This window comes from Sander vitreus, chromosome 13 (genome assembly GCF_031162955.1).
Source record: "Sander vitreus isolate 19-12246 chromosome 13, sanVit1, whole genome shotgun sequence".
NCBI classification, from domain to species: Eukaryota; Metazoa; Chordata; class Actinopteri; order Perciformes; family Percidae; genus Sander; species Sander vitreus.
This window is the reverse complement of record NC_135867.1, coordinates 23,304,329-23,316,184: the sequence shown is the minus strand read 5'-3', so window position 1 is coordinate 23,316,184 and position 11,856 is coordinate 23,304,329. Positions and strand designations below refer to the sequence as shown.

Sequence of the window (11,856 nt, the reverse complement as noted above, 5' to 3'; positions counted from 1 at the left end):
AGACTGTAAAAATAAAGTGATCAGTGACATCACTCACATTGGTTTGTGGAGTGCCGTTTTGAAGCCAGGAGTCTGCATTTTGGCTGTCGCCATCTTGGCTATTTGGAGCCAAAAGTGATCATATTTAGACAAGAGGGCGGAGCTGAGAAGGATGTGGAGGCTAAGCCAGTGTCATGTATGGTTTAAATGGTGCTGTGCTAAGCTAGACGCTAAAGAGTGAAAGTCGCTGATTTTCAACTGGCTGACGCGAGTCATCCAGCAAAAATGTTCCGGCGTGTAAACAGGGACCTCTGGGCACTGGTGCCGTTCGTTTGCATATACGGCAGTATAAAGAGCTGCTTTAAAATCAGTGGCTTTGCCTTAAAACACTAGCGCTAGCAAGCTAGCCTTGGTTGGTAAGATGCTACCGAATGCCAAACAAGATATTTTTAGGCCCTGTTCAGACAGTTCAGACAAAAACATGGATAATTTCCCAATTTCCAATTTTATTGGACTAAATGGATAATAAAAAAGAGGGGAATCGTGTAGGGGGAATTGTTTTTTCAACCAGTACCCTGGTGGTCACTACACCAAAATTGCTTGACAGCCGAGCTTGTTCCTTGCATGCACCAACCTCCTCTTGAAAACTCATGACAGTGCTTTGCATTTAGTACTGGCAGGTCTATGCTGTCCTCTGCTGGACAATACTGAAATGCAATGCACCTTTCAGTGTTGTGATTTCATCTTAGTGATTTGAATGTGGCATGGACATTCATTAATATTCTGTTATTATTGACAAAAAGCTAAATTATTGTCATTTAAACTTTATTTTTTGTTATTTAATTATGACACAGTAAAAGCAAACATGTAAAAACATTGCATTTCCCTTTAGTTCTTTATCTAATTGTTTTTTCTTTAGGCATTTTACATCTTCCATAGAGATAGTTTAGACAGATGAGTGATATTTCAGAAACAAATAACATTGCAATCAAAGGGTGTTATTTGAACACCATGACACACCAATGAGCTTATGTCATAATGGATGTACATGAGGCCTTATTATACACCCATGGATATACCATGCATGTGTATGATTTTACCTGACAGTCCTTACTCGGGTTACATTTTTACACCGATTCTGTGACGTCAAACATCTGCGCCGAATTAAACCACGTGGGGACGTTTTTGCAGAGGTAGCAAAACATCCGCAGTGACGCTTGCTCGTCTGTCAGTGAGCATGAAAAATACTTTTTTTGTTTCTTTTTGACATTAAAAAAAATCTCAAGAAAAAAGCTACAAAGGTTTCGCTATCAGAGTCACTTTTTCTAGACCATGCCCAACGACCCCGACCCTCCTCCGGCTAAAAGATTCAAGCCGGGGTCTGTTTTCTTCCGTCAACATAAGAATAAACCTGGAATGCTGCTGCCTAGAAAGGGACATGTAACCACTCCGATAGACGTCCAGAGGAAACAGCTTCCAATCTACCAGGCGAAACCTCAGCTACTTAACCAACTGAGACAGCTTCACAATGCTATCCTGATAGGTAACGTTAAGGTGCTCACAGCTACAGTTAGCTTATTGCGGCTACAACGTTAGCAACTGCTTTCATTGGATCTTCTGCACTTTTGTTTATGTTGCACTGTAATACTGACTGTTCTGCTGAGTTTTCAAGTTGTATCAATGTGAAAAATGCTGTATGCTTATAAGATTTGTACTCTGAAATATTAAATAATAAAAACAGAAAAGAAAAAAGAAAACTCAATTAAAGGGGAAATCCACTCTGAAATAGAATGATGTCAGCTATGCAATATTACAGCTCTGTTTTAAGTTTCAACAAATTCAAACAGATTCACAGCAGTAAAGCCTATTTAAATGATTGTTATAGCCTGGATTGTTTTACCAACTAAATAAGTCAGTTGTATATCACATGTAGGTGAACATCATGCTCAGTAAATGTCATTTCTACTCTACAGATTTATGTCTAACTTGACCCGTTCTCTCTCATACATCAGGGGAGACTGGCTCTGGGAAGACCACTCAGATCCCCCAGTATCTGTATGAGGCCGGCATAGGACGAGCAGGCATCATTGCCATCACTCAGCCCCGGCGAGTTGCTGCTATCTCATTGGCAGGAAGAGTGGCAGAGGAGAAGAGGACTCCGCTTGGCAAGCTGGTATGGACAATAGACAGGTTTCCCACATGTCTGATTAGTCTGTTATAAAATATAAGCTTCAATGTGCCCTTTGGGGTTTTCTTGTAAACCAATCAAAGTTATGTTTACGTTCATTGTCACCTAAAGCTTGTCTGTATCCATGAGGTCAAACAGACGGGTTGAATGCAGTTCTCCCTTCCTTTTTTAGGACTGGGACGATATGCTTTTGTCCCGATTTGATTCTTTGACGATACATGGGTGCGATTCTAGAAGTATTGTGATTCGATAGTTTTGAGTATTTTCTAAAAAGAATGCACATCATATGTAGGTCAGTCAGTCTCACATTTATTTCATTTGTAAAGAGGTACATAACATGGATTTTCTGCTTTCGGTCTTTTTTTCTGGGAATGGATATGATGTAGTCGCCATCAGCGGCAACTATATATATATATATATATATATATATATATATATATATATATATATATATATATATATATATATATAGAGAGAGAGAGAGATTCTAGGGAAAATAATTGATTTTAAAAAATCGTTACAAAGAAAAATGACGATACATATGTGAATTGATTCCCCCCCACCCCTACTAGATATAGAAGTATCAGTACTTCATCAGTTGGGCTGGTAATAGTAAATCAACAAACTTCTTTTTTTCAGGTGGGTTACACAGTGCGCTTTGAGGATGTCACCTCCTCTGAGACAAAGCTGAAGTTCATGACAGATGGCATGCTTCTGCGTGAGGCCATCGGAGACCCCTTGCTGCTGCGCTACACTGTGGTGGTCCTGGACGAAGCTCACGAGCGCACCGTGCACACTGATGTGCTGTTTGGCGTGGTTAAGACTGCTCAACGCAGGCGCAGAGAACTTAATAAGATTCCCCTGAAGGTGGGAGTTCCATTTGTCTGGACTTGACTGAGATATTTTACACTGGACTAATCCCTTCACTGCATGGGCTCATGAGATAAAAAAAAAAAAGAAGCTTGCTCTAGATGCTGATTTTCTGCCTCTGCTGTGTTGATGTGTTTAAGCATCTCCTTATAGTCACCCAAACGCTTCTTTGTTATGTGTAACCTGCCACAGGTCATAGTGATGTCAGCCACGATGGATGTGGATTTGTTCTCTGAGTACTTTAACAAGTCACCTGTACTTTACCTGGAGGGCAGGCAGCATCCCATTCAGATCTACTACACCAAGCAGCCCCAGTCAGACTACCTGCAGGCTGCGCTTGTCTCCATCTTCCAGATCCATCAGGTACACTTCAATCTTCGTGGAGAGAGAAAAGCCTTAACAGTTGTACTGGGTTAGTGAAGTCTTAGTTCCTTTACTGTAATGTATTTTTTTTATTGCAGTTGAGTACAAAGGATCCTAGCCATTTTTATCAGTTGTATTTCCAATTTCCAATCTTTCCTTTGGCATTATTATCAGTGTTGTGACCACGTCATCTTTGCTCGAGTCCCAAGTTAGTCTCAAGTCATTTGGTCCAAGTCTCAAGCAAGTCTTGAGTTATATTTTGGGAGTCAAGTCAAGTCCCACGTTCATTCAACTCAAGTCCCAATTTTTTTTTTTTACACCCAAGATAAAGCACTCTTACCTGTAGTAACAGGTCTTTATAAAGAGAGAAGACAAGGTATTAGCAGCCCATCTAATACAATGGTTGGCCATTTTATATAACTAATATAAGTATGATAATTAATTTTTTTCCGACATACTACACCATGACTTTTTTCAGCATACCATACTATGGTGTATGGTGGCTCAGAGGTTAATGCTACTCCAAATAGCACCAGCAAGTAGGCACTGCAGACTCTGACCCCGGTTCAATCCCCAGTCTGGGCTGGGACTTTTTTCGACAAACTATACTATGACTTTTTTAGCGTTTTTTTTCAACACACTACACTCTGACTTTTTATCACTTTTTCCGGACATACTATACTATGGCTAATCTGTATTATAATTATTGATATTCAGTAAAATGAATGTAATCAAAGCAAACTCATGACTACACGCAAGTCATCTGAGTCATCGCGCCTCAAGTCAAGTCTTGAGTCATTATCTTACTAGTCTCGCTTTGCCAGACCTTCCTCCACAGCGCTGCAGAGGAGGGTCTGACTAGTCCACACAGCATTCCGGGATGGGAAAACGTGCTCTGGTTTATTGGCATTTCTTTAAACCAGTCACAATCGTCTTGGGTGGAGCTAAGCACCGGACAGAGCCACGGTACTGCTGAAAAACAGCCTCGGGATAGAACTTGTTTTGGTGGAACATGTGTACGTTCAAAAGTGGTTTTAGTCGTGCAACAGAAAACTCAGATTGGACAGATAGTCTAGCTAGCTGTCTGGATTTACCCTGAAGAGATCTGAGGAGCAGTTAACCATAGTCCTCAGAAATCCACTGGAGTTTAGAATAACAACACAATGAAAGCGGAAGGTAACGGACATACGGCCAAATAGAGTGAAATCCGGCGGAATTTTCGGAAGTGGAACGTCGTGGATGTAGACTATTAACTTACAAGTCCAAGTCATCAAAACAGTGACTTGAGTCCAAGTCACCAAGTATCAAGTCCACATCTCTGATTATTAAACACAAACCTGTGGGTAAACGGCGTCCCTGGGTGCATGTTCATATACTGTGATGATGATCCTTCTGTACACCGGAACAGAACACGGTTTTGTTGTTTGTACACAGGAGGCCCCTCCGTCCCATGATATCTTAGTCTTCATGACGGGCCAGGAGGAGATCGAGGCTCTGGCGAGGACATGCCGGGACATCGCCAAGCATCTGCCCGACGGCTGTGGTCCCATGGTAGTTATCCCTTTGTACGCGTCGCTGCCCCCAACACAGCAGCTCAGGGTCTTCCAGCCAGCGCCCAAGGTAAAGGCAACAGTCAACATGCGTGCACTGCTGTTCTCAACTGTGTTTGTGTTAAAGACATGTCAGTGCCAGATGTGTTTTAGCTTTACTGCTTAAAGGCAGAAGTGCCACATAATGGTGCCTTGTTTTGTCAGCTGTATGTATAGTAGTGTAATTCTCTGTTATTGTATACCTCATACGGAATGTTCTCCTTTCCTCCATCTTCAGGGAAGTAGGAAGATCATCCTCTCAACCAACATTGCCGAGACGTCGGTTACAATCTCTGGGATCAAATTCGTCATAGACACGGGGATGGTGAAGGCCAAACGTTTCAATCCTGGTTAGATGATTCTGTCTTCACACACATTCTCATATCAGTATAACCTTTGACACAGCATTCCTATTGAATCACGGAACACCTTATCATGACTAGTGCCTTTTTAAAAAAGAAAAAGAGGCAACCAAGTTGTTTTTTTTATCACAGACCAGTAGTACATTTCAAGTACTGTATTTAAGTACAATTTTGAGGGACTTGTATTTTACTTGAGTATTTCCTTTATAATTCTGCTCCACTATATTTCATGGGAAAATATTGTACATCACTGCATTTACTTGACAGTTCTAGTAACCAGTTACCTTCCCCATTAAGATTTTACAAAGCTGTTGAAAGGCTTATGAAATGAAATGCATCAGTTCAGTTTAAATCAGTGATTTACAACCTTTTTGGTTTGTTAGCTTTTTCAAAAAAGCATTGTCTAGTTGGAAGCCCATTGTCATGTTTCAGACGTTTATGAGTCTCCAGACTTCTCAGGTGGTTTCATTTAAAGAACTGTTTAAGGCCTAAAAAAGTAATAAAACGAAGTCTGACCAACAACAGCAAAGATTAGAGGACGTAAAACAAGAATGTATACACATTTGTGAAGCTAAACTTTACTCAAAATAACTCAACACACAGCCATTAATGTCTAAACCGCTGGCAACAGAAGTAAGTACACCCCTATGTTAAATTCCCATAGAGGCAGGCAGACTTTGATTTTTAAAGGCCAGTTATTTCATGGATCCAGGATACTATGCATCCTGATAAAGATCCTTCCTTCCATACCTAGAGATTGGCATGGGGTACTTTCCATAAAATCATCTCTCAATGCAAATCAAACCAGCTATTAGGCTAACCGACATAAAACCATGCCAGTCTCTAGGTATGGTGAAGGGTCTGTGATGATGTGGGGCTATTGTAATTCCAAAGGCCAAGGGAACTTTATCAGGATGCATAGTATCCTGGATCCATGAAATAACTGGCCTTTAAAAATCAAAGTCTGCCTGCCTCTATGGGAATTTAACATAGGGGTGTACTCACTTTTGTTGCCAGCGGCTTAGACATTAATGGCTGTGTGTTGAGTTATTTTGAGGGGACAGCACATTTACACTGTTATACAAGCTGTACACTTAATACTTTACATTGTAGCAAAGTGTAATTTCTTCAGTGTTGTCCCATTAAAAGATATAATGAAATATTTACTAAAATGTGAGGGGTGTACTCACTTTTTTGAGATACTGTGTGTGTATATGTGTGTATATATATATATATATATATATATATATATATACACACACACATACATACATAAAGTAGTTCAAACAGTCAAATGCTGCTTACACATTGTGGTGCCAATACTTTGATTTTTGATACTTTTAAGTACATTTTGCTGATAATATTTCTGTACATACTTTTACAGTATATTGTGTTTTTGTGGTTTGGTTATTTTGCTCTGATCTTGTTGTACATGTGTTACTGTGTGACTGTCAGACAGCGGGCTGGAGGTGCTGGCAGTGCAGCGGGTTTCTAAAGCCCAGGCGTGGCAGCGAGCGGGTCGTGCTGGCAGGGAGGACTCTGGCTCCTGCTATCGCCTCTACACAGAGCCGGAGTTCGACAACCTCATCCCTATGACTGTGCCTGAGATCCAGAGGTACTGTAGCACACCTTCTGTTTGTCAAGCTCAGAATGTGCCGATCTGCAGCAATCTGAGTCTCTCCCACATGATGATTTATTTAGGTCAGTGTGATTGAACGGTCTGTTCTTCTGTGTGTGTGTGTGTGTGTGTGTGTGTGTGTGTGTGTGTGTGTGTGTTGCAGGTGTAACCTAGCCGGTGTGATGCTGCAGCTCATGGCCCTGGGGATTCCAGATGTGATGAATTTTGATTTCATGTCCAAGCCTTCTCCAGGTAAGATGCTATCGATCATGAATCACTCTGCACCTCTGGTCATCCAGGAGGGCTGCTATCTCGTAGTAACCTGTTATGTTTATCTCAGAGGCTGTTCGTTCGGCTCTGGAGCATTTGGAGCTGCTGGGTGCTGTAGAGAGGAAGGAGGGGCAGGTTTTCCTCACTGCTCTGGGAAAGAAGATGGCCAGCTTCCCTCTGGAGCCTAGATATGCCAAGGTAAAAAAGTGCTGGGACATAACATGACAAAAAGTGACAGCCACATGGTCAAACACATAATCCAGATGAAATTTAGTGTAACATTTCCCTGCCTTGTTTGCTCCATCTCGCAGACCATCCTGTTGTCCCCCGACTACTCCTGTTCTGAGGAGATTTTGAGCATTGTGTCTCTGCTGTCAGTGGACACCGTGCTGTTTAACCCCCCTGCCCGGCGGGATGAGGTGCTCGCTGCACGCAAGAAGTTCTCCTCCAGTGAAGGAGACCACATGACGCTGCTCAACATTTACAGAGCGTTCAAGAAAGTCAGTGGTAATAAGGTGAGTCGAGCTGGATGAGTAGGGCAAGAAAATGTATGTGGCTAGTGCTACGTTTACACGTGGCCGGCTATTTTCATAAACGGACATTTCAGCCTCTCCATTTTCAAAAATAACATTGTGCACAGCAGTCAGTTTTCAGAAAAGTGTTTGTTTACACGTACCCGTGTATATATGCCATCAGTGCCGTCAAGAGCACGCCAAACCTGTAGGCGGCAGTGTAACGAGAAGCTCAAGCCCACGTTAGCCAATCAGAATCCCCAAAATAGCAACGACAGCAACGAATCACTTCCTCTCTCTTCTCTTCCTCACTTCCTCGGCTGCCTAAACCTCCGTTTGTCTCAGTTTACATGCAAACGTGCAAACAAAGTTTTCCAAAATCTCCACTCTGGCCGGAGTTTTTAGAAAGAATTGTTTTCAGAGGCAAATTCTCCGTTTGCGTGTAAACGAAGGGCGCAAACGAAGAGAAATATCTCTGTTTTTCAAAATAACCATGTACGTGTAAATGGGGTATTAGCTAAATCCAGAAGTAAAATGGTGTTGCTGAGCCACCTTAAATCGGATGTGTTCTGTTTTAAGGAGTGGTGTCGGGAGAACTTTGTCAACAGCAGGAACATGGGTCTGGTGAAAGAGGTCCAGGCGCAACTCAAAGATATCTGCCTTAAGGTACACATCTGAAAATCCTTAGGAATACTGTGTATGTGAATGTTCTGTGTATGGCTTGGCAATGTTATCTGATATCACTATTAGTATTAATTGTCATATTTACCTTTTGTAACAATGAAACAATGTCTTTTTAGATACATCTGTGCACGAGATAAAAAAATAGTAAAATCAAAGTAAAATAGGCTATGTTTCACATCTTTTGCAACTATCAAACTAAGTCATAATGTGCCTACAATTATTTTTTTTTGGATGCTATTATCTCATTCCATCAGGAGGATGTTTTACGGTATGGAGTGACATTATTTGATGATTGTGTAATAGACTTCTGCGTCAACAGCAGCTAACATCCTGTTCTGCATATCGATTTACCAGCTGAATTTGAAGCTGGAGTCATGTGGGGCGGACACAGGGAACGTTCGCCGCTGCCTTGCCCACGGGATGTTCGTCAACGCTGCGGAGCTGCAACCCGACGGCAGCTACTTAGCTCTGGACACCCACCAGCCCGTGGCCATCCACCCCTCCTCCGTCCTGTTCCAGGGAAAGCCAGCATACGTGGTGTTCAACGAGCTGCTGCACACCTCCCGCTGCTACATGAGAGACCTGTGTTTGGTGGATGCCGACTGGCTGCTGGATGCAGCGCCAGAGTACTTTGGCCGCAAGCTCCACCCCACCAAGAGCTAACCAATAGAGAAACAGGACTGGAGTAAATCTCTGCGAGGACACCTTCCTCGAAAAACCCAGTGACAATAACACTGGAAGATGTATTTTCTTTTCACAAAGATGAATTTGGGATAAAGACACTTATTGATTTTCATTTCAAAGTGCAAATCAGAACGGAACCTTTTCTGTGTAGTAAACTTGTCTGGATTTCACTACCTCCCAGTTGACAAGCATTTAGCATGTGTCACTGCAGCACAAATCTGCATATTGAGGCCTCACAACTTTGACTTCCTGTAAGACTGTAATTCAGATTTTATAAATTGTGTTTCTTCTGCCTGGTAGTATTTCATCTTGCCATTTGGCCACCTGGAAGAAGTCTTTTTTTTTTAAGTGTCATGCATTAATTCTTTCAACGTTTGCATGCATCTTAACAACACAGATAACCTCACAGGAGCAGTTCTTCAATAAGCATCGTCTGATATGATTTATATGTTCGTTATTTCTGAAAACAAAAAACAAATCAGACTTGCTGAAATGCTACTCTCCATATGTTACTCTCACAAGATAGTGTACTTAATTGTTAAGCCACCTACCCAACGCAATTCAGAAATCTATAGTAGACTGGAATGGTTCTTTTCAGTGTATTTTTGAATAATAATGACGAGTTAACCGTCTTTGAAATGTTAGCTTCTCAGAAGCTAAGTAAAGCAATCTTGTTTTAAGCTTTCCCACCATGTAGTCTGGGGTTTAAACAAAGTGGTCTTAAAGGGTTTTATATATGCAAGGGCGGTAGATTTTCCTAATCTATGAGGTTAGGTAAACACAAGAAAATATGAAAATCACCAAAATTGGAGTTAGAATATGAGGTTTTTACATGTCACAGTGACATGACTTCGCTTTTATAATGCCTCTACATGCAGCACTTGTCTTGTCAGCCTGTGCATGCCTTTTCTCACATCTATGATTGTATCACCAGTTCCCCAAATACATGCACATCAGGAGAAGTAGCATGCCTTATTCTCCAGGTTCTACTCTTTGCTGTTGTATGTTACTCAAACATATGTATGCAATGCATGGAGATTATAGCTAACGATCTGATCCCTCAGGTCTTTCTTACTTTGTAGTATGTAAATCCCACCATGTTTAGGAATAGGATGGATTCTCTTGTCTTTTTTTTTATTTTTACACTGGACTCAGGATTCTACATTATATACTGTAACCTGAATAAATTACATAAACTATTTGTAACTATTAAAAATACCAAACATCAAATGCATCTGAGGTAGAGAATTATAAGACCATGCTACAACGAGGTTGTGTGTTTTTTTTCAGTCCCAAAGAAAAAGTAGACCATTTAGGATCTGCATGTTATAAAGTTTGTAAGATTAAATGCACGCCTTTGATGATGAGTTTATTTTAAGTATACTTAATATGATTTGTTACACAACCACTATTGGTATCATTTCTAATAAAAATGGAGTCACTGTCCAGCAGAACAAGTCTACATGTAGCAAGTAAAGATTCAGAGGCACAGGGGGATTTTTCACTGTTTGGCTTTGACACAGTTATGGTCCCATAGTCCATATCTGTGAGTACCATATCAGATCTAAAAACGTTCAAAATGAGTGTTTTGGATGTTACAGAAAGCGTATTTCACTACTAATTCCAGCCATTGTCATTTAGTCATATTTAAATTCACATTTCCAAGTTATGCAAAATCAGATGAACAGACAAGTGATACTTTGGTCTGGTGTATTGATGAATTAAACAGCACTGACATGTATTTACAACTTGGTAATATGATCTGATGACAATACATTTATTTCACTGATTTGTTTTATGACAAGTGAAGTGTTGCTGTCCTGGGTTAGTTAGTTAGTTTGAAAACTTCATGTCTAAATGATGCAACTCATCATTACCCTAAGAAAATACAGAATGATGCAACCCCTTCCTCCAGGAAGTCCATGTCCACTGTAGTCAGACACTCATTTTATGTCATGGATTTAGATTTGATGGCGCAGCTGATCTTGTGGGTTAGAAACCATTCTAAAATGTGTAAAAATTATATAAGAGACGGCCTATTCTTGTTGTCATGATGCTGGCCTTATTTGTATTTTTGTGTCCTGTCGTCTCCCAAACCTGTCGTTTTCACGTGAAGGACCGCTAAACTGATGCAAACGAGACCACGGACCACCACTGATAAGATTTTGTCCCAGGGTCCCCTGTCTGACAGGATTTTTGCTTTTAGATGTGTTATTACAGAAAGTGTATGAAACCCATGATCAACATAGTCATCCATTCAGAAATCAGAAAAGGGTTTATTACCAAAGTAAGTTACACTTACGAGGAATTTGCCTTTGTGGTTGGTGCATACATAAACAAACAAACATATTTAACATGAATATGAAATAAACAATAAATACAGAAACAAATATATACAAAATAGCTGTTTATCATAAGAAAAAGGAGGCTGAATGGATTGAGTGCAGTGGATTATGTCATTTTATGGATGGAATTATAGTGAAAATAATGTATTCCCCTTTTGCTGGGGACCCCCTGAAATCCCCTCAAGGACCCCTGAGAGTCCCCGGAACCCACTTTGAAAACCACTGCTCTAGTAGACAGATGCTGCGTTTACTTTCTATGATCGAGGGAGAGGTCTTAAAATACATTCATGAGAGACAAGATATAAAACAGGTAACCTTCTTTATCTTGCCACAGGGGGCGCTGTAGGATAGGCTGAGACCATGTGACCGATTGTGGTTGTGACATCATCACC

The 11,856-nt window shown here is 40.9% G+C and overlaps 1 protein-coding gene across 4 annotated transcripts; it reads left to right on the top strand.

The window, feature by feature from the left end:
• The first annotated feature begins 1,153 nt into the window (after positions 1–1,153).
• On the top strand, positions 1,154–10,486 carry dhx33 (DEAH (Asp-Glu-Ala-His) box polypeptide 33). 4 transcript variants are annotated; one of them, XM_078266055.1, is made up of 12 exons: positions 1,154–1,522; positions 1,992–2,152; positions 2,807–3,034; positions 3,230–3,400; positions 4,835–5,020; positions 5,228–5,339; positions 6,807–6,966; positions 7,133–7,221; positions 7,310–7,437; positions 7,551–7,754; positions 8,331–8,417; positions 8,790–10,486. In XM_078266055.1, the coding sequence occupies exons 1-12, from the start codon at positions 1,312–1,314 to the stop codon at positions 9,096–9,098; spliced, it is 2,046 nt and encodes a 681-aa protein (XP_078122181.1). In that variant the 5' UTR covers positions 1,154–1,311; the 3' UTR covers positions 9,099–10,486. The 4 variants fall into 4 exon arrangements, with proteins under 4 accessions (XP_078122181.1, XP_078122184.1, XP_078122183.1 ...); XM_078266058.1 differs by having other exon boundaries at positions 8,758–8,847; XM_078266057.1 differs by having other exon boundaries at positions 8,755–8,843.
• The last annotated feature ends 1,370 nt before the right edge of the window (positions 10,487–11,856 follow it).

What these genes read in the sequence shown, in the direction of transcription:
- dhx33 (XM_078266055.1), top strand. Translation starts at nt 1,312, where the DNA reads ATGCCCAACGACCCCGACCCTCCTCCGGCTAAAAGATTCAAGCCGGGG. An exon ending in TCTTCCAGCCAGCGCCCAAG is followed by an intron (nt 5,021 to 5,227) that starts GTAAAGGCAACA and finishes CTCCATCTTCAG; the next exon opens with GGAAGTAGGAAGATCATCCT. An exon ending in CATGTCCAAGCCTTCTCCAG is followed by an intron (nt 7,222 to 7,309) that starts GTAAGATGCTAT and finishes TGTTTATCTCAG; the next exon opens with AGGCTGTTCGTTCGGCTCTG.